Source organism: Epinephelus fuscoguttatus, linkage group LG20 (assembly GCF_011397635.1).
Source record: "Epinephelus fuscoguttatus linkage group LG20, E.fuscoguttatus.final_Chr_v1".
Classification (NCBI taxonomy): domain Eukaryota; kingdom Metazoa; phylum Chordata; class Actinopteri; order Perciformes; family Serranidae; genus Epinephelus; species Epinephelus fuscoguttatus.
The window spans coordinates 8,884,400-8,906,469 of NC_064771.1; the positions used below are offsets into that span (position 1 = coordinate 8,884,400).

General features: G+C 41.9%; 1 protein-coding gene and 1 long non-coding RNA gene across 2 annotated transcripts in view; one reads left to right on the forward strand and one right to left on the reverse strand.

Moving 5' to 3' along the window:
• Window positions 1–342: 342 nt before the first annotated feature.
• On the forward strand, window positions 343–2,600 carry LOC125880780 (uncharacterized). Its single transcript, XR_007448161.1, has 5 exons — window positions 343–423; window positions 652–750; window positions 1,855–1,915; window positions 2,261–2,326; window positions 2,462–2,600. It is a non-coding gene; the product is annotated as an uncharacterized LOC125880780 (long non-coding RNA).
• Window positions 2,601–5,080: 2,480 nt separating this feature from the next.
• The window catches only part of LOC125880794 (ras-associating and dilute domain-containing protein-like), a 41,498-nt gene continuing 24,508 nt past the window's right edge, over window positions 5,081–22,070 (reverse strand). Inside the window, exons 11-18 of the mRNA XM_049563527.1 lie at window positions 17,458–17,722; window positions 15,293–15,465; window positions 10,953–11,097; window positions 10,628–10,812; window positions 9,307–9,748; window positions 9,008–9,216; window positions 8,607–8,746; window positions 5,081–5,927 (exon numbers count right to left, since the gene is read on the reverse strand). Of these exons, the coding sequence (XP_049419484.1) occupies window positions 5,834–5,927; window positions 8,607–8,746; window positions 9,008–9,216; window positions 9,307–9,748; window positions 10,628–10,812; window positions 10,953–11,097; window positions 15,293–15,465; window positions 17,458–17,722 (1,653 nt within the window). The 3' untranslated portion in view covers window positions 5,081–5,833. The remainder of the gene's footprint in view (window positions 5,928–8,606; window positions 8,747–9,007; window positions 9,217–9,306; window positions 9,749–10,627; window positions 10,813–10,952; window positions 11,098–15,292; window positions 15,466–17,457; window positions 17,723–22,070) is intronic.

Sequence of the window (22,070 nt, forward strand, 5' to 3'; positions counted from 1 at the left end):
TGCTTTTTTATGAATATGACTTTTTAAAATTACATACCAATACTTTACATATACAATCAAAATGGACACTGATAAATATACCCTCTGATTCATATATCTGTGTTACCATATAGATAAAACAAAGCGCTGTTCACTGAGCTCACCAGTGATGGAGGTCATCCTCTAGAGACCTGCTGTTGTCATTTTGTAGTAAGCAATAACTGCATGCATTGTAGATTCTATTATGTTCAGCTGTACATTTCTCTGTCACTGTTATCTTTATGAATAGTTATGTCCTATTGTTGTTTGTAATATTTATGATTATTCTGTTCACTTGAAGCATTAATATTCCTATTATTACAGGTCATCAGTCACAAAATAACCACAGAGGATACAAATCAACCTCAAAGAGAGTCAACACTGGTGTGCTCAATGAGCTCAATTGTAAGTAGTTGTGGTTACAATTTTTTTTTACCCAAAATGAATGACAGGAGGCGCTGTGTGGCTGTTTACCATTTTAATGTTGCAGGGAAATCTTCTCGTGGAAGTTCATAGTGTGCTGCGCAAAGATTTGAAACTTTATGTGCAAATGTGATACAGTTTATCAACGGTTTAATTATTAAAAAACGTTTTTAATTATTTATTAACTGTATGTGTTTTTTCCCCTGACAGGGATTGCTCAGCACTTCTGCTATGGAGAACAGGGGACGCTCATAAGTTCATGCAGTACACAGTGGATGCCATGCAAAAGTCCTGCTTACCTGGAACCAAGTAAGTTTAATACATTTCCAAAACAGAACACAGCTCAGGATAATTTAATAACAATATAGTGTTAGAAATATTACTGGATTCTGTGAACTCTGTTTTGTGCTGAACCCTTGTGCAAAGGCCTTCCAGTCTAAATGTTGCATAAAAGCTGCATGTTGATGCACTTAAGTATCATTTTTTTCTGCTGAAATATATGAATTCGGAGTAGAGCCTTTGCCAATATGTACACATATGCAGCCAACATGTATGTTTTATAGATACACTGGGTTGGCCATTGTGGTTCTTAAAAGTAGTTTAAAGTATCAAGTTGATTCTTGTTCTGGAGTAACAGGTGGCTTCTCTTTTGATTGCTCTAATTCCACCTTTTCTCACTCCTGCTGTTTTATACAGACATTCCCAAAAGTATGATGCAGAGTAATATTTATATGCTTGTAGATGTCCTCCCTACAGAGTTAGCTTGCCTCCTCATGAATGTGACAGGTGCTCTAAACATTAACACCACCACTGCCCAAGAGAGGACTCTGAACATGACGGTTTGGATCCCCACCACACTGAGTCACAGTCACAGGAGGTGGCAGCAGGAGAGCTGAGAATCTTGGCCAGTAAAGGACAAGACCAACGGCAGGGAAAGGGGCTGTTATCTGTCAAAAGACAAGACTTCCTCACCTGCCACAGAACCAGAAATGTCCACAAAGCCAAAGAACTCACCCCCTCGAACTCATCTCTCCACGTTTGGATCAGTTTCAAACAGGGAGAATCAGAAGTGCGAGAGGTCTGCCGATCATCTGAGCAGAGAGAGGGATGACAGCTGTGAGGCCCACTGTTCTAAAAAAGAAAACTCAAAGGATAAAGACAGCACCCTTGCTAGACGGCACCAGAAATATTTGTCAGTTAAACCTATTAGTGTTTTATTCACGTATAAGGCCACTTAACTGTCATGCAGCCGGCTGCCACTAGTGAGTGCTACAGAGCTGTCAGACAGCAGTCCCCCTCCCCATAATGCTCGAATAGACTGGAGTTTTACAGGAAGGTGGGAAATTGGAGAGATGTCCTCTTGCAAAACCAGCACAGTAGTCTAGTCTACTCTTAATTAAATTTTTCATTCAGTCGACAGGGAAATTAGTCACCCATTAGTCGAATACCTCTAAGACAGACACCATGTGACCGGGTGAGTAATGTTATATTTACCTCCATGCTGCATCACAGCTCTTTGTGTAAATGTTTATATATTTCTTAATCATTTAATTTAATATCACTGTCAATTGTACTATCTGCCACTGCAAAGGGAATTGTGTCATGTCATTTTATTATTTTATTGTTTGAATGATTAGTCAATTAATCAGTTAGAAAAGAAAAATAATCAGCTATTTTGCTAATAATTGTTATAGTAAAAATTTCAAAGCAAGGTTTCAGCCCCTTAAATGTAAGGATTTGCTGCTTTTCTTTTTGTTAAATGTTGAAATACATGCTGTTGTGGAGCTTTTCAGTTTTTAGAGTTGATCCTGGTTTGCAGGAAATGGATTCAGCTGAACCCGTGGTGACTCATATGGATTCCCCAGTGGCTGTAAACATTGACTCTGTGAGTGAGCACCCCTTTAATGATTCTCACAGTACTCTCTGCAGTCAACAGAAGGAACTGTTATTGCAGGTGTAAATATTTTAGCTCATAGCTCTGCAAACACACTGTATAAAGGCCTCTTTTTTCTCATTTCAGGCACAACCAGCCAGGAGATAACCACATCCCAGATCCACAGTGGGGCCTCTAAGCCAAGAGGTTCCCCCTTTTAGACCCAAAATTTGCTCAAGGAACATTGCATCATAACAATGATTAATCAATGTGTCCTACTTAACCCTCCATGTTGGTTGTAATTTTGAGTCTGTATATTTTATTTTTTCCTCAATTAAAGATTTTAAGTGTTCAGCAAACTTTATAGCATTAATTTATTTGCTGTAATTCTTCCAGCTATGGTTTAAAAAAAACTGTCACCCATTGAACATTTATGATGAAAAATATTAAAATATACTTGTATGAACACAAACAAACCCTGGAGCTTAAACATCTCAGCTGCTGCTCAGCGGCACTCAGGATTTGAAAACTTAACATTCATGGCAGATATCCACCTGCTTTAAATAAGACTGAAACTAAAGTGAAGCGTGTCACCTCGGAGAAGAACTGTAAGGCATCATGTCGAAGTTTAAGATGTCACCATATGTACAGAGCTGCCATGTTTCTGAGTTTTTTCTTTGAAACCACTGGGAGTGGACAAACTAACGGAGGGAGATACTTATGAATGAGACAGACGAGTGCAGTGGTGGGAACAAGGCTTCACTGACTGATACCTCCACATGAACCCTGGAAAGACTTGAGGACATTTCCCAGCTTTTAGTTTTTCTTTAGGTTTTAATTTTTGCTCTGAAACTGAAGATTCACTCTTTGATTTTTAAACTTTTTCACAGACGCAGAGGTTTTTCTCGCCATCATGCCTCTCTCCATAGGCATTTCTAGCCCATTTTGGGGGGTGCTGATGCACCCCTAAATTGAATCCCACCACCCCTAAAATTTGAGAGAGTTTTTAATTTTTTTTTTTTACTGTATGTCCTTTTTTTAACAAGCTAGAAAAGTGTCAAAACCATACAGGTTGAAACATAATATTTTAACAACAAAAATACAGCAGCACCCCCCTTACCTCAAAAATGGTTTGATCCACCCCATCCCTCCCACTTTTCCCCGACTCAGGCTCTGAGCGCTCTATCTGCACAGAGCAATGCACTGCCTAAACCATGCCAAATATTACACACTGGCCCGTTAATGTGTTAATGTTACATGTTGTGCATTACATTTCAAATAAAAGTCCAAAAAATAAGTCCAAGGTCCATTTTTTGGTATTTTTGGTACTCACTATAGGGGGCTGGTTTACTCCAGAAACATAATACTGTTTATGTGTATGTTGAGGAGCTGCTGTATCAAAATGAGTTGTCTTCCCCCAGAAATTAGGGTAACGATATGTTCCTTTTATGATTCCAGTCCATTCGTCTTTTGCTGTGGCTCAGCATTTAAATAACCTTTATCAGATTTGATGGTTTAGTCACAGACTTTCCTAAACAGTGTTGTGCTTTTCTTTCACAAATGTGGGAATGAAATTGAGTTAAAATGTACAAAACAGTGAAATTTATCTTGCTTGGCCGGGCAGCTGTCTGGGTGCTCAGCACCCCTAAACCTCTGATCCTAGAATCGCCCCTGCCTCTCTCTCTCCGTCTCCTCTTATCACATTCTTTTTCTTTTAAAACATTAAAAAATACATCGAAAATGTGTTATCATAGCTGTGTACCATCTGTGTTTGCTTTTTAATGACAAATACAGTTTCTGTCGTCAATACTGTGAATTTAATTTTGAACTGTACTCTCATTTATTTTCATACATAAAAATCCTGTATTCAGTGGATGTTTTGTTTTGGGTTAAACCCTGTACATACTCCAAGAAATGTCATACTTCATGAGAAACTCAAGTGCAGAACTCCTGGGAAGTCCTCATTGGCCTCTCCCATTGCCGCATACGTCACATGCGCTAAGCACTGTGGGAGTCTGACAGAACAACAACAACAACAATGGCGGAGATGGCGGTTTTTGAATTGATGGAGGAGAAGGAGGAGGAGGAGGAAAACAATGTGTTTGAAGCGGAGGAGGAGGAAGATTTATTACTGTTGGCGATTGCCGAGGAGGTAGAAAAAAGAACATAGGTGGCATGTTCAACCACTCAATACGACCAGAGTTTAAGTGAAAATGCTATTAATAAGCTGATGGCACACTAAAATGTAAGTGAATTCCACCAGAGATGCAAACTCATAATGATACCGTTCTCATTCGGACCAAATGACTGGCCGAGCGTCCTGTCTGTCTTCCTCACGTGGAGGCCTTTGACTGAAGTAACCACTCGTGTAACACCCCCCTACTGCTTTAAGGGGTCAGAAGAACAGAGCTAATCTGGAACATCGATAACACATAATTCTCAAAGAAGACTCAGCTCAGTCACAAAGAGGCATGTAATGCAGGCCAGGGGGTTTATATGTAGCAACCTCATCATGCAGAAACCTGCTTCAGGTCATGTGGGAAAGTGATTTTAGAAGGCCTTGAGAAAAAGCATATTGACACTAAAACAAACTTTAACCCAAATTTGAATGTTCATATTTGAATACATAAGGAACACTACTGGGATGCTACAGAGTGAAATTTAAAAATAAATGAATTGATAAATAATATTGGACTTGCCCTTTAAAAGTTTATCATTATTTAAAGAAACCATCTGGTTAATGAAGAAACACAAAAATTTGACGTTTTTATGGTTCATTTATCATTCAGACTGGCACTTATCAACAACATGTAACAACTATCGCACATCAAATCAAGAGCATGAATAAAAAAAATTGATTCAAGAATTGCAATTACATTACACCTCAGTTGGTGCTTGTTATTTTTTTAAAAGACAAATGACAAATGACAGCACTGCAGCAATGTAATTTCAACAGCAGACTGCTATATCAGACTAACTACATGGGGTTAGACTTCTAACGTTTCCTCACTGAAGCTTCCAGAATATCATAAGTGCTCTCTTATCTCTGCAGCTCTTCTAGTGGTGGCATTTAGGGTGACTGTATGGAAGTATTCTTCAGCCAGTGGCTTTAAAGTTTAAATATACTGCTTGAAATTAGGTGTGGACTAACGTTTTAGTGTTTCCAGAAAGCAAATGGCTGCAGTGATGTTTTAATCCAACCATACAGTACCAAACGAGTTTAGAATATTCAAGGCAAACTCTTCTCAGTTTGGAATCAAAATGCTGTATTCACTGGAACAAAGCCTAAAATATACACACCATTAATTACTGTCATGCTATTACAATGTGAAAGCTGCAAAAATACACTGAGCAGCTCGAACCTGGTACTCAGCTCAGCCGGGACACAGTTCATTTTATAGTGCATTTCTGTCTTCAAAACACCCAAATCCTTCCATTAAGGTCCATGTCTGGAACTTGAATGTTGAACAAGCTCTTGTGCGCTCATGGTGCATTAACAGTTTTGGTTAAAAGAAGCCATCAGCATTCAGTCTGTATAGCCTTAGCCATCCATTCAGATCTGGCCACCAGTAACCTCGGTTTGTCACCCGATGACTGGATCAGATCCTTCCCACTAACAGAGACAAAAAAGAGACACAGAGGTAAAAGAGCTGTTAATAAAAATCAGTCCTGACATCTACCTCCGCCAAAGAAGTTATGTTTATGGTTGTTTGTTTGTTTGTTTGTCAGCAGGATTATAGAAAAAACTACCAATTTACCCGATTTTCATGAAACTTGGAAAGAACCCATTCAATTTTAAACACTAATTTGGTAACGCTGCAAGATGAGGCATTTGTACAGTGGCTCTCAAGGGCAAACGCACTACGACAATCCAAAATAGTTCCATTAGGAGCAATGTGCTGCAATTTAAGAAACAATGCCAATGAAAATCCAAACAAATATAACTAAGGACATGTCCTGCAAATGAAAAAGCATGCTGCAGAAAGCAGAAACAAATACATTAACAGCAAACACGCTGCAAACAGTCAAAAACAAATACAACAGAAGAATGTGCATATCCAGGCAACAACATAAGTTCTGCAGGCCTCTGGGGAAAGCATGAGGTGGAACGGAGGACCAGAGGAGAGTGTTCACTTCTGAAGTGGGAAGAAAAGTGGATTTAAGAGGTGACATAAAGAAGTAGCAATTCTTTTTATGGCCAGAGGCATTGTGTTTTGTTCATCCATCTGTCTATCCAGTTCTCATGAATGTGATATTTCAAGTATGCCTAGAGGAAATTTCTTTAAATTTGGCACAAACGTCCACTTGGACTCAATGATGAACTGATTAGAATTTGGTGGTTAAAGGTCACTGTGACTTAACAAAACATAGTTTTCGCAAGCCAAGTGCTAATTAATTCAAACTTTTGTACAAATTTCTTAATGGTATAGAATTAAGTGATGACACTTTATATCCAAAAGTACAAAGGTCAGCTTCATTGTGACATCATAATGTTCTGCAAAAACACTGCTCTGGTCATTATTCAATACCTTAACTTAACACCTTAAATCCATGTTTTAAAATTTGTAGCTGCTTTGCAGACACATCCATATTTGAAACACTGTCTACTGTCATGGTTACATATGAGTCTGGACAGACATGGATGTAAACTTGTAGGAGATTCAAAACAAACTGTTCAGCTTCAGCTTATCAAAAGTGCAGCTGCTTGGGTCCTGTCAAAAACTAGGAAGTATGTCCACATTACTCCAGTTCTAAAATCCTGACAATGGTTACCTGTCACTCAGTGAATTGATTTCAAAATCTTGCTGCTTGTGCATAAATCACTGCGGCTCAGCGCCCAAATATATCCCTGATATGTTTGTAACATATGATCCTTCTAGGACCCTGAGGACATCTGGGGCTGGCCTAGGACCGTTCCAAGTGTCAGATCAAAAATGGTGAAGCAGCGTTTTGTTATCATGCAACACACACCTGGAATAACCTCCCACATGATGTTAGACAAGCCCTGACTCTGACCTTTTGTCTATTTTTTCATTATTTTTCATTGCTCATTAAAGCACTGTGAGGTGCCCTGGTGTATGAAATGTGCTATACAAATAATGCTGCCTTGCCCTGCCTAAACTGCAGCTTGGTTTGCAGAGGCATACAGGCAGAAGTTCTAAGCTGAATCCAAATGTCCACCCTTTGGACTTGCATATTGAGCCCTCATAGACTTCAGTCATTCATGCTGTCATCACAAGTTCACCTTCATCACGTAAAGTCTGTCCCCACAGATGACAAGATATAAATCTCATGTATAGGGTTGTTTTGTGAGTGAACAAAACACATTTCTGTACAACAGACATACATATATACATACATACAAGGACCGAGCTATGACTTAATAAATCAGGTAGGCCCATTAGTTACATCAGAAGTTCTTTTTGTATTGTATTTCCGACAATATTCTAGCCTTTATATTTGGCATTACACTGCGCAACCTTTAGAGTAGGCTGCAGTAATACAATGCATTTAGATTCCCCTCTATATCCCGTATTTCTACATATTTCTGTGTCATGATGTTGTTGAATATTATATCCGGCCTACACGACTCATGTACTGTTTTGACAGGCTACATTAACGTTTTACATATACATTAGTTTTGTTTTTTAGTTGGCTATTGGAGAAAAAAAGTTACACACAAAACAAACGTCCGTATTGCAATGAATTGTGGGCAATTAAATTGGTGAAGTCTGCTGTAGTCTACATCCCAAGTGGACTCTCTGGAAGTCTGCAGAAAGTCCACTTGAGGCCCCTTGTGGACTGGTTGAATTGTGGATTTGGACAGCCCTAAGCACTTGCAGACTTTCTGGGAACGGGCCCGCAAAGTCCGAAAGTCTGCAAGTGTAGTGAAGTCTGGACATTTGGATTCAGCCCTGGTTTACATTTGGCCTTAATCTTAAAATTATAAAAGAGCAGCAGCTCCCCCTAGAGGCCTTGGGAACTTCCATTGTTTTTACTGAATATGCAGCATTTTTCTGTTGCATTCATGTTGTTGAAAGCAAAAACAAATAGTTTTTGCTTTCTGCAGCATGTGTTTTCATTTGCAACACGCTTCCGTTGTTTTTATTTTGGATTTTCTGTGTTTTGAATTGGCATTGCTACTAATGCTACAGCACAGTTCTAATGGAAATGTTTTGGGCCGCTGTAGTGCGTTTGCTCTTGTCGGTACCTTTGGCCTTGGCCAAGGCCTGCGCCCTCAGAGTGCCCTTCTAGGTAAATATGAGTTGGCTCAGATTTGAATCATTCTTACCTCTGGTAGTCCAGTTCAAGGAGACTGACCCCATTAACAGCCAGGATCCTGTCTCCTGGTACCAGCTTCTTACACCGAGCTGCAGGAGAGTCTGGGACCACTGCACGGATAAAGATGCCTTTCACGCTCAAGGAAGTGTCCTGGAAGATGAGGTGAAAATGTCCTTACCCAACAAAAATCACTAATGAAGACATTGCAGAGAATCTTTTTGATTTCTTCTTCTGTTTATAGTAGCCTTAAACGAGCACCACTTCCCATAAGCCCTGGACTGTCACAGGATGACGGTCACAGTTTAACAAAAGAGGAGAGTCCATGAGGGAGTTGAGGGGTCGTGGTGTGCTCAGATGTGTCTTTAATAACAGCAGAACAAAAAAACAAGCTTAAACATCTCTTTCACTCACCCTTGTGTCAACTAGAGCAAGACCAAGTCCTCTTTCTCCTCGCTCCAGCTCCAAGCTAAAAACCTCATCATGATTGCCATCGTAATGCTCCCCCGCCTCTTCTGCCTCCTCCTCTTCCTCTTTCAGTTCAACAAATCTTTTCATACTTTGGTAATCGGACTTCAAACGGTCTACTTTCAGTGCAGCCAGACATTCAAACACCAGTCCACCTAAAGAGAAAATGAAGGACATGCTCAGTTTTCTTCTACTGCAGACAAACATAAGAATACCAAGAATGGTGCTGTATGTCTGCACTGTACCTTCAGTTTGTGCATCTACACCAGAGGACCAGGAGAGTGTCTCACTGTCACCCTTCATCCATTTATCCTGATACGCCTTCACCAGATCAACAGGATCCATGATGTGGGGGGTATTGGGCGGGGTGAGGAGACAGGAGGGGTCCAGAGCCGACCTCCTTGTGTCACTGCTCTCTCTGCTCTGCAGCTCCAGATTTCTGAGCTTCTGGGACAGAAGGAGGGCACCACAGGAGCTGAACTCATCCAGGTATTCGGTTGAGGAAGGAGAGGGAGGTGATGGGGGTGATGGAGGTAAGGCACATGGGGTAGCAGAAGGGGACTGGTGGCCATGAACAGTTGCCTGAGATAGGACGATCTCAACTGGCGATGTATGCAAGGTTTCCAGACTGGCTTTTGAAAGGATATCTGTCTTCAATAGTTTAGCCTCCATGGGAAGGGTACCACCCTGGATGACAGATAGAACAATTAAGAACAATTTAAAATAACACATTTGAGAACTGGCACACTATAGAGGGGAACACCATTCATTTGGCAATACTTGGGCAGTACGGCAAATGTAAAAGAAGGCCCCATTGTGTCTTCAGAAATTTTGTACTCTGTAGTCTGAGTATTATTGACCATTCGCGATTTTGTGGCAGGTAAACAGTCCCAGTGGAGAGGAAAAGAGGCGTAAACATTGGCCAAAATGCATTGGCTCACCAAAACTAAAACCATAACTGATTTTCAGGACATAAATTATGCTGTTCAGGTATATAGGCTAGCTAAAAAAACAACACAGTTACTGGGAACAAGCCTTCTTCTCAAGTTTCGGGAAGACTCGTGGGTACCCATAGAACCTATTTTTTTACTCAGATGTCTTAAAGTGAGAGTTCAAGGGACCCCTTTGAAAATGGCCATGCCTGTTGTTCCCTCACCAAAATTTAGCCTAACTTGGGGCATTTTTTATCCCCCTACCCAAGAAGCTAAACTGACATGGTTGGTATTAGTGGATGTCTTAGGTTGTCTAGTTTTACAAGATACCACTACCTTTGCACTAGCTTAAAAAATGAGTGCACCACAGCCTTTGACCCAGTAATTTCAGTCTCTGATGGGGACCAGATATATCAGGGGGCCATGGCCCCCCCATGAGGGGTGCCACTGGTCACCAAACCAGTAGCCAATGGGCTCTGAGACTGCCATCAACCTTTATGGCGCCTGCTCTTTGTGGATTTATCACCTTGGCCAAGTGCAAATTTTACAGTCATCCTATTTTCCAACTTTATTCAGTATTATTTATTTTTGTTCAGTATACCTCTGTAACAATCAAAAGGTATGAATGTTGTACCTTTTGCTCCTCAGTAGCTGTGACCTCATCTGGCTGTGAGTCAGAAAGGGTGGACATGAACTCTTTGAGCTTGTCCAGCTGTTCCCTCAAGGCTGAATCTGTCACCTGGCCGCTCAGTTGGAACTGGTAACCCCCATCAGGCAGCACCAGAGGATGGTGGGTGTCAAAACTCTCCAGGATATCAGCTGAGGGGAAAAAAAGGGCCATTATGCATTGAAAAAAGGAAAGAAAATATGTATACAAGAAACTTGCAGATTATCATATTCATAATTGGTACTGCGTAGGAAGGCAGGGATAATAGCTGACCAGTATGTAGACCTCTCACCAGTATGGTGTGCTGCAGCCTGGTCATGAACAGATGGAGTCCAGGTGTGTCTGCAGGGAGAGGCTGGGCTGTAAAGACTCAGCAGGTGGTTCAGCTGGGCCGGACTCAAGGCAGGGTAGTCAGACCGCAAGGACACCCAAGATGTCTACGCACACACACAGATACATGCGCACTGATTACAATAGAGTGTTATAGTTATAACGCCATGGGAAAGCTGAATTATCTTGCAGCTTTTTTTCTGTGCAGGCACCAGACTGATCCAATACTCTACCTCTTTACAGAGGGACTATTTATCCATTTCACCTGATCATGCAACGGTAGTGAACTAACATTTTCACTGATATGTACAGTACAGGCCAAAAGTTTGGACACACCTTCTCATTCAATGCGTTTTCTTTATTTTCATGACTATTTACATTGTAGATTCTCACTGAAGGCATCAAAACTATGAATGAACACATGTGGAGTTATGTACTTAACAAAAAAGGTGAAATAACTGAAAACATGTTTTATATTCTAGTTTCTTCAAAATAGCCACCCTTTGCTCTGATTACTGCTTTGCACACTCTTGGCATTCTCTCCATGAGCTTCAAGAGGTAGTCACCTGAAATGGTTTCCACTTCACAGGTGTGCCTTATCAGGGTTAATTAGTGGAATTTCTTGCTTTATCAATGGGGTTGGGACCATCAGTTGTGTTGTGCAGAAGTCAGGTTAATACACAGCCGACAGCCCTATTGGACAACTGTTAAAATTCATATTATGGCAAGAACCAATCAGCTAACTAAAGAAAAACGAGTGGCCATCATTACTTTAAGAAATGAAGGTCAGTCAGTCCGGAAAATTGCAAAAACTTTAAATGTGTCCCCAAGCGGAGTCGCAAAAACCATCAAGCGCTACCACGAAACTGGCACACATGAGGACCGACCCAGGAAAGGAAGACCAAGAGTCACCTCTGCTTCTGAGGATAAGTTCATCCGAGTCACCAGCCTCAGAAATCGCAAGTTAACAGCAGCTCAGATCAGAGACCAGATGAATGCCACACAGAGTTCTAGCAGCAGACCCATCTCTAGAACAACTGTTAAGAGGAGACTGCGCGAATCAGGCCTTCATGGTCAAATAGCTGCTAGGAAACCACTGCTAAGGAGAGGCAACAAGCAGAAGAGATTTGTTTGGGCCAAGAAACACAAGGAATGGACATTAGACCAGTGGAAATCTGTGCTTTGGTCTGATGAGTCCAAATTTGAGATCTTTGGTTCCAACCGCCGTGTCTTTGTGAGACGCAGAAAAGGTGACCGGATGGATTCCACATGCCTGGTTCCCACTGTGAAGCATGGAGGAGGAGGTGTGATGGTGGGGGGGTGTTTTGCTGGTGACACTGTTGGGGATTTATTCAAAATTGAAGGCACACTGAACCAGCATGGCTACCACAGCATCCTGCAGCGACATGCCATCCCATCCGCTGCGTTTAGTTGGACGATCATTTATTTTTCAACAGGACAATGACCCCAAACACACCTCCAGGCTGTGTAAGGGCTATTTGACCAAGAAGGAGAGTGATGGAGTGCTGCGGCAGATGACCTGGCCTCCACAGTCACCGGTCCTGAACCCAATCAAGATGGTTTGGGGTGAGCTGGACCGCAGAGTGAAGGCAAAGGGGCCAACAAGTGCTAAACACCTCTGGGAACTCCTTCAAGACTGTTGGAAAACCATTTCAGGTGACTACCTCTTGAAGCTCATGGAGAGAATGCCAAGAGTGTGCAAAGCAGTAATCAGAGCAAAGGGTGGCTATTTTGAAGAAACTAGAATATAAAACATGTTTTCAGTTATTTCACCTTTTTTTGTTAAGTACATAACTCCACATGTGTTCATTCATAGTTTTGATGCCTTCATTGAGAATCTACAATGTAAATAGTCATGAAAATAAAGAAAACGCATTGAATGAGAAGGTGTGTCCAAACTTTTGGCCTGTACTGTACATGAAATGGGCGGCACGGTGGTTAGCACTGTCGCCTCACAGCGGGAGGGTTGCCGGTTCGATCCCGGGTGTGGGAACCGTTCTGTGCGGAGTTTGCATGTTCTCCCCCTGTCAGCGTGGGTTCTCTCTGGGCACTCCGGCTTCCTCCCACAGTCCAAAGACTAGGTTAATTGATAACTCTAAATTGTCCGTAGCTGTGAATGTGAGCATGAATGGTCTGTCTCTATCTGTCAGCCCTGCGATACTCTGCCGACCTGTCCAGGGTGTACCCTGCCTCTCACCCGATGTCAGCTGGGATAGGCTCCCCCCCCCCGCGACCTTCAAGAGGATGAAGCGGTTAGAAAATGAATGAATGAATGTACATGAAATATTTAAGGAAATTCTTCAGTCAAAGAGAATTTTGGAATAGAACAAATCATATCAACACAACTGAAATTGTTCTCGGCTGGTTTTAGAATTACTCCACAGAGGAAAGAGTTTAATCTCCTAAAAATATTAACATTCATAGGCGCAGTTAGATCCTGACTTATCTCTTACAGGCATGACCTCTGTTTCATATAACTCTTACATCCAAGGGATATTATGCTGACTATGTTTTGGATTGTGGAAAGGGAACTGATTACCACCTTCATAGACAGTGCAACAGTCAGCAGTCAGAGTTTAACCCTTTGGAGACTCTGCAGCGTCCCCTTTCAACCCACAACCTCCCTCAGAACTCCCATCCTGACACCTGATTTGTGATAATGGACATGACTGAGGCTGAGCCAGACATTAGCTGGCAGTCTTCCTCATGTCAGACACCAAGATCAAGGAGCATTCCTAGGGCCCTGACACACCAAGCTGACTGCCAGCCGTTGACAGGGGCGGACTGGGACTAAAAAACAGCCCTGGACTTTGACTTGGCCCAGCCCACAACAACCGGTGCGCATACAGTATGCGCTTCCTTCTTCTTCAATTTGATTGGCGGCCGGCCAGCTCATAGATATCTATGGGCCAGCTGGCGTCCTATTTAAAGGCTGCCACCTAGCGGACTGGACGTGGAGCAGTAGATTATCAGGGAGAAAAAGAAAAAAAAAAACAAAACCAAAAAAAACGGTGATGACTGCGTGGCGGCCACCGGCCGTCCTGGAGTACGGGCCGTTCTGTGATTCTCCAGAACCTCCAGATGGCCAGTCCGCCCCTGGCCGTTGAGCAATGTTGGGCTGTCGGTGAGCATCTGTCGCCCTAGCTTTTGCAGTGTGTCCCACACCGTTGGCACTAGTTGGTACTTATTAGCTTTTTAAAGGCTGATTCAGCATGTTGAATCAGTGGAGCCCATTTGTGAACAAAATCACTCTGATTGGCAGTTGAACCCAGTCCATGAGAAGAGAAACGGAAGTGAGGAATGTAAACAGACGACTAAAGTCAAGACAGAGTATGATCTAAAACAAACTTGTTATATTAGGTACAATTATTATGTCTTAGCCAATGAGCTCTTTAGCAGAAATGGTTCGTAATATTATTTGTTCTTTCAACATCTGTGTTATAAATGTGCTAACTGGCTAACTAGTATCAAGACAGATCACTAATTTCTCCTTTTGGGTGACGTTTTCAGTCTACCACCACCTGCTGGCGTGGAGTGTTATTTCCTCTAACGCAGGCAGAGAACCTACATGCTGGTTGGCTGCAGCATTTGAAATGTGTTTATTTCCACTAAATGGCTGAGAAAAGGGTGACATGAGGCGACATAACAGTCAGCCTTTGCCAGCAGTTCATTGATATCGGTTTGGTGTGTCTTGGTCTTAAGATGTTGCAGGGTCACAGAAATCCCAGTAAGACAAAATAACACGGCCAGAGAACGTAAAGTCGTTAAGCCTGACGCCAATGGTAAGGCTTGTTAAGGTGTTCTTCAGAAGTATACAGGAGCCTTTCAGCATTTGTTCTCCCATGATGAAGAGGAAAGAAATGTATTAGTTACTACATTTTTTATATAAATAACTGGATTTAATTTAAACAAATTACTTAAGAATGCATTTATTGTTTTGTTTTTACTAATTTGTTTCAAATGCATTTCTTCAGTATTCATTAGTTCTAGGTTGTGATGATAGACTGTATATAAAGGTATGAAAGATTTATACAGTCTTAACCAATCATACCCGCACAGTCCTGATGAAGCTGCTTAGCTGAATTTTTGACCATTAAACTCTTAATAAATAAAGCTAAGAACATTTTTTCAGAATTTTAACTTTGATTTTTGTGTATCTGTATTTAATTTTTAATGTTATACAGAAATACTTGAAACCACAAGTAACACCACTAAATCCTCAGCCAGTCTGGTGATTATTTATGGGTGGGTAAACCCAACTAGTGTTTGTTTGAGTAATACCTGCTGTAAATTCTTTCCAGGTGTAGCCAGCAGATTGATAGCCGATGAGAGAGTGTGTGTGTGTTCCAAGGCCAGTTCTCCCAGTCCAGCTGCATGGGCCCAGTCCAGGATTAAGTCGAGGTTGGCCCGCATGCATACGCCTCTGGACCACTGGTAGAAACCTGGCTCAGAGCCTGTGTACACATCAGGAGAGAGTCATTTTTTCTCAGCTTTTTTTCCACAGCAGATTAATGCAACACTCACTTTATACTTTGTTACTGAATCTCATGAAAAGAGCAAAATCAACCATGAATCTAACAAGTATTTTGTGTTTATTCAGCCAGCCAAGTGTTTCCATTTTTGTTACCATGAACACAGGCCATGTAGATGAGTCGGTCCTAAATACACTGTCTTTCTGGTGCACAAAATAAAATGTATATTAATCATAGACTGTATATAAAGATGGATGGCTTGACAGCTCCGCAAAAGTGAAGCCAAAATAGCTTGATTGCCACCTGGTGGGTGGCTGCAGTATAGATCATAAAGCCTGTCCACTCTATGTTGTTGGAAGGGACATGGGCCAAACTATATAAAATACATTTTCCCAAAGATAATTTCACAGTGATGTATGTTCAAGTGTTCATTTTTCTAACAAGTTTGCTCTGGCTCCAAATAACATCACAGCAGCCGTATCCAGGATACGGTAGCTTCACTTCCATTCAGTGGTGATAAATTGAGACACATTGTCTATCTTTATATACAGTCTGTAGTATTAATCCATGGCTGAAAGTAGTCCCCCACAAATACACATTTGATAAAAACCACTGCTGTGTTTCTGTTTGCTGAAATTGCTTAAAAAAAAATCATATTTTTGTGACAAGTCTTTAACCCTTCCACACACAGTGGTAACTACAAACCGCTATATAAAATCCATTTTCTTGTACATGCATGGCCAAGATGGCCAATGAAATGTGAGAAATGCTTCCTGTCTATAATAGGAGACCCTTGAGGGTAGATAAAATTTGGCTACATAAAGTAACAACTAAGGAGTAATACAGTTGTTATATTTTCCAAGTCACCTACTGATTTTATGTTGGACATCATGCATTGTGGCTATATTTCAACAGTTAATACTATAACTGCCTTTGGTCTTGACAATACTTCATCTGCAGTCACCTTTTTGGCTGTATATTAATCGATTCATATTATTACTTTGTAGAACATAACTTACACTTTTTGTATTAAAAATATTTTGTCAATATTTTCGCAGGAAATGTTTATTGGAAAAACAAACAAACAAACAAAAACACACTGTTCTATAGGAGGAGGTGGAGGCAGCCGAGGAGGGAAAGCCAAGAGCTGAGTGAGGGCAGAGTAGAAGGAGAGAGGAGTCAGGAGCAAGACTCAACAGTTTTCACATTTCTTATTGTTTTATTAATTGGTTTATATTTCTTCAATTGAAAACTTAGTGTGTACTGTCCACCTGAGTGGACATGTGAAAAACTCTTTGAAAAATGCATGTCTTTAAAAAATGAAGGGTTTTTTTTCATGCCTACAGAGGAATAAAAACACTCAGGAAAAAAACTTGACTGAATTGGTCATACTCCATGCATGGAATTTATGTCTCCTGCAAGAACAAATTGGCTTGAGGCTGAGTGCCACAAACAGGTTAGAGTGGTCAGAGAGTGTTGAGAGCTGGGCTGACACATTGCTGGTGTTGGTCTTTTCATGGAGTAGCTACACAGCAAGAAAAAACACGAAAATTATGTTTTCAATATGCATTCCGCAGGGGTCAGTCCTCACAGCTGAGTATTCTTACAAAAGAGAGAAATAAAATTGAAATGAAATGAATGGGTTTTTGTAGCCACTGCTATGTCTCTTGACGGCCACTAGGGAGCAGTGTCATAATTCCATACTTAGTACAAAACCTGGAAACAGTCTACCCATCTACCTTCCTACCTAACTTATTATACAAAAAGGTTGATAGAGAGGTACTTGGTATATAAAAAGGTGGTCAGATGGTAACCTCCAGATGTATCACAAATATTATTTCAGAGCTATCAGCCAGAAAAGTGAGCAAGTCAGTGAGTTAAGAAGTATCTACCCTCCAGTGATTGTAAGCCTCCGTACTCCTTTGTATACTAAGCTAATAAGCCTTCTCTATGTGGACACTTGTGCACTGGTACCTCTCTCCATGAGTGAGTTGAAGAGTGATGCATTGATGAAGTAGAAGAGGTAGCCAATGAGCTGTGAGGAAATCTCTGGGTGGAGCTGACAGTCACACAGCAGTCTCCAGCTTTCCGTCAGAACATCCACAAGATGCTGGATCTCGCCAGGGACCTGCAGTCCACTGCTACCCAGGACCCGAGCACTCCCACCAGTCACCTTCAGGTCAGGACTCTCCCTGAACGGGTTGCAGTCCAGAAGGCCCGGCAGGACGGGGTAGAGAACCTGATAAGACAGAATCAGTTAAATAAAGTGAACTGAGCAGCTCAGTATGAGAGTGACTCACTCATCCATGTGGATCCAGAGACTGTTGACAATTCCTGTGGGTCAATTTGAGGTTGGAAAAGTTAACGTTGTGTGGTAGATGTTCTGATCGCTGGGATAAACTAAAACATGTAACCCTCTAACCCAGATTTCAGACCACCCATACTGGCTCTGCACGTCTGTCTTTTTGTGTTTCTCACACTGCAACATCCGTGATATAAGATTAGACAGAGAAATCAGTGGACAGTTTGAAACATAGCTTCCTTTTTAGTCAAAGGTCCTCGCTGCTCCTCAGGGCGAGCCCAGACAACGATATCTTTGTTCAAGCTAATTGTACACAGACATCCCCTTTCCCCTCCAATCTCACTCTTACACCCACCAAGCTTCCGAGGCCAGCGCCGGCCGTAGATCCACATTCCTAAAAAGCTGAATATGGCTCATGTGGGCTTGGCATGGCGCTGCAACAGAACTGCTGAGTGAAGAGTTCTGAAGGAATCCACCCTGAGCAGATCATTTTACATTTATTGTAAGGCCCCGCAGCCAGAGCAGGCTGAACACGAACAGTAGAACATAACAGCCACGGCTCCCATCTCACATGAGACAATGGAAATGGGCAAACATTAAGCCAAATAATCCTGCAGTGTTTCTGGTTGGAAAATGTCGCTCAGCGGAGCCAAGCCAGAGGGGATTCATTCATCCTGGGATCACCACATGCATCCATGGCACGCATTATTCCAGAGTCAAAACATAAAGTGTGTATTCTGTGTCGTCTGCTTATTTGTGCATTCACTGTGATGGACAAGTAAACAGACCGTCTGCCCACAAGCCTGTTAAAGAGCGTCTGTATTCATTGTGACATGTCTTCAGTTGGATTAACTGCTCACCAGTGGCGCCTTTTGTTTTCCATCCCGCTGCTATTATCCTCACATCGGATGGATGAGCATGAAATAACCCAAAATAAATAGAGGTTTAAGATAATATTACCATAAAGCATAGTGGGGTTAGTGTCACTTTATGTTTTATTGAATGACTTTAAAGGGACAGTTCACCCCAAAATAAAAATACATATTTTTCCTCTTACCTTTAGTGCTATTTATCAATCTGGATAGTTTTGGTGTGAGTTGCTGAGTGTTGAAGATATCAGCTGTAGAGATGCCTGCCTTCTCTCTAATATAATGGAACTAGATGGCACTCAGCTTGTGGTGCTCAAAGCACCAAAAAAAAAACATTTGGAAAAACTCAACAGCAATGTCTCTTTTCAGAAATCATGACCTGGTTATTCAAAATAATCCAGACCTTGCTGTAAGCAGTTACATGAAGGAACTATTTTTTTTCAACCAAACTACACCTGCCAACCATATCACTGCACTGAAGGAAGTGTGCATCTACTGCTAGCTCAACTAGCACCAGAGGTGGGACCAAGTCACTATTTTGCAAGTCATAAGTAAGTCTCAAATCCTAAACTTTGATTTCCGAGTCCTTAGCAAGTCATAATGTGCTCTTACATGGAGTAATAATGTATTAAATTTACAAATTTATGAATGCTTATTAAAAATTGTATTTATTTATCAAAACAAGTTTATTAAAACAAGTGTGACTAAACTTAATGATTAAAAAAAGTAGTGCTCATTTTGCACTTTCATAGTACTATTAACTAGTACCACAGCAGAGTACTTTTTTTGTCCTTTCTTGTTTTAAACTTATCTCATGTTTAAAAAAATCCATTTCCATTTTCATCTGCTTATCTGGGGCTGGGTCGCGGTGGCAGCAAGTCAAGCAAAGCACCCCAGACATCACTCTCCCCAGCAACACTTTCCAGCTCCTCCTGAGGGAGCCCAAGGCGATCCCAGGCCAGATGAGATATGTAGTCCCCCCAGCGTGTTCTGGGTCTGCCCTGGGGCCTCCTACCAGTGGGACGTGCCTGAAACAGGTGCCCAGGAGGCACCTCAACTGACCCTTTCCAACATGAAGGAGCAGCAGCTCTACTCCGAGTTCCCTCTGGATGTTCAAGCTCCTTACCCTATCTCTAAGGCTGAGCCCAGCCACCCCACGAAAGAAACTCATTTCAGCCGCTTGTCCACAATCCACAATCTCATTCGTCTCTTAAAAAAATGTCTATACAAAATGTCTATTCTTTTCCCAAACTTGGCTTGCAGGAAGGTTGACCCAAGTCAAGTCTGAGTAAAGTCCCAAGTCATTGGTGTTTAAGTTCAAGTTGTATTGCAAATCTTTTTTGATTTTGTCAAGTCAGTCTAAAGTTATCAAATATGGGACTTAAGTCTGACTTGAGTCCAAATCATGTGACTTCAGTCTACATCTCTGTCAAGCACAACTGAGCTAGCTAACGTTACAGCTCAGCCGAGGAGGACACCATTACATCTTGCTCTGTCACAAGCCTCTCATCCATGAGTTGATACATGCTTCATTCTGCAGAGTGATAGGGTAGGCAGGTGTAGTTTGGTATAAACAAAATAGTTCCTTCATGAAATTGCTCACAGCAAGGTCTCTGGATCATCTTGAGTCAGAGAGTCATGAATTTGCTTTTGAGTTTTTCAAGTGGAGTGCCATCTAGTTCCATTATATTTGAGAGAAGGTAGACATCAGCTGATATCTCCAACACTCAGAAGCTCACACCAAAATGATCCAGACTGATAGATAGTACTACAGGTAAGAGGAAGAATATGTATTCTTGATTTTGGGGTGAACTGTCCTTTTAATAAAACAGTGAGCTAGGGGAAAAAAGAGGTCCAGCTCAGTTTTGTCTGCCTTGTTTCCACCCTGGAACATTAAAATCTCCCCTCCACAAACTGGTCCCTGGTTCAGACACTGAAGTGAAAACTGACATAAATCACTATGTCAACTCACTGCACCAGTGAACGGAAAGGATATATACCAGAGTAAATCATTAGGCCTTAGCCAGATTACACCTCAGCATTCCTCACAAAATCTGGTCTGTCAGTCCAGGAAAGATGTTGAGGCGAGCTTGCTGAGAAGTGACAGTCATGATGGATGACACGACACGCCTGGATTAACTGGCAAGTCCAAGGAAAACTGAGACTATGTCCACACTAGGCCAGCTAAATCTGAAAATGCTTTTTTTACTGGGAAAGTGTTGTGCTAGCACCACAATGGCATTTTTGTAGAGATCTCAAGCCACACTGAAATGACACACTGAATTCATCCTCTTTTGTTCAGAAAGCAACAAAACTGTGCATCAAAGCCAACATCTGAACAGCCCAAGCTGCATCAAGCTGCATCAAGCTGCGATCTGTTCCCTGCCAACCATGATCACCAAGACTTTGTTCTACAGTCTGTAGGTATGGTAGTTAATGTATCAGTTCATCAGTCAGTCAATTCATATCTCACTTAAACACGTGTGTAAAATGGGTTGAAAACCGTTGAAAACAGTGACATCAGTGGTCAAATTCTAGATTGCAGGGCTCACTTGCTCACCCCTCCCGTCAGGAAAATGACAGTGGCCTCGTAGGGACAAAAAGCCTTGCGCACACACGAGTTTTTCAGGAGTAGGTCTATCTAGCGACGAGGTAAATGTTTATTTAGAAATCTAAACCGCGTTACGATATTGTAATGAATCACTCACGAGCAGGAGACCAGAGGAGCATTCGGGAAAAAGGCCAGTTTATTTGAGCACTCCAAAAACTCCGGTAACACTCCAGGGGGTAAAAGACTCCATCCCAAACTCTGACTCTTCTGGCATAACACACACACTCCATACACACATACTCGTTTACCATACCTAGCGGGCACCCCCTCCCCTCTCTGCTCCACCAATCTCCAGCCCGCACACTGGCTGACAGAGTAGCCGGTAAACAGTGCTCAGCTGTTTATTTAGCCTAGCAATATCTCCAAACTATAGTAGCTGCAATGGACGACTTTGAACATGATTTTGAAGAGTTTCTTGTAGCGGACACAGACCCAGAGCCATACCTGTTTGAGCCGGAGCATACAGATGAGGAACTTGGATACTGAGCGGGCGAGAAGAGAGGCTGAATCTTCCGAATGGGATTCGGTGCTACCATCGTTGGGGAGATATATCATCGGGAGGAAAAGCGCCACAGAGAGTGCATCACAAGGAGTGAAGTTGCGTCTTCTTTTCCTCGCAGATGACGGTTCGGGTTCATTCTCTCCTGTTGCTATCAACGAACTACTAACACTCTCTGCTGTTTCCTCCTCCTTCTTCCTTCCTTCCTTCTGCTGTCTTCGTTGGTTTATTTATACACGCGAAACACATTCTCTGGCTGGCTGGATTGTCCGCTCGGTCTGCCGTACATACATGGTGGCACAAGAT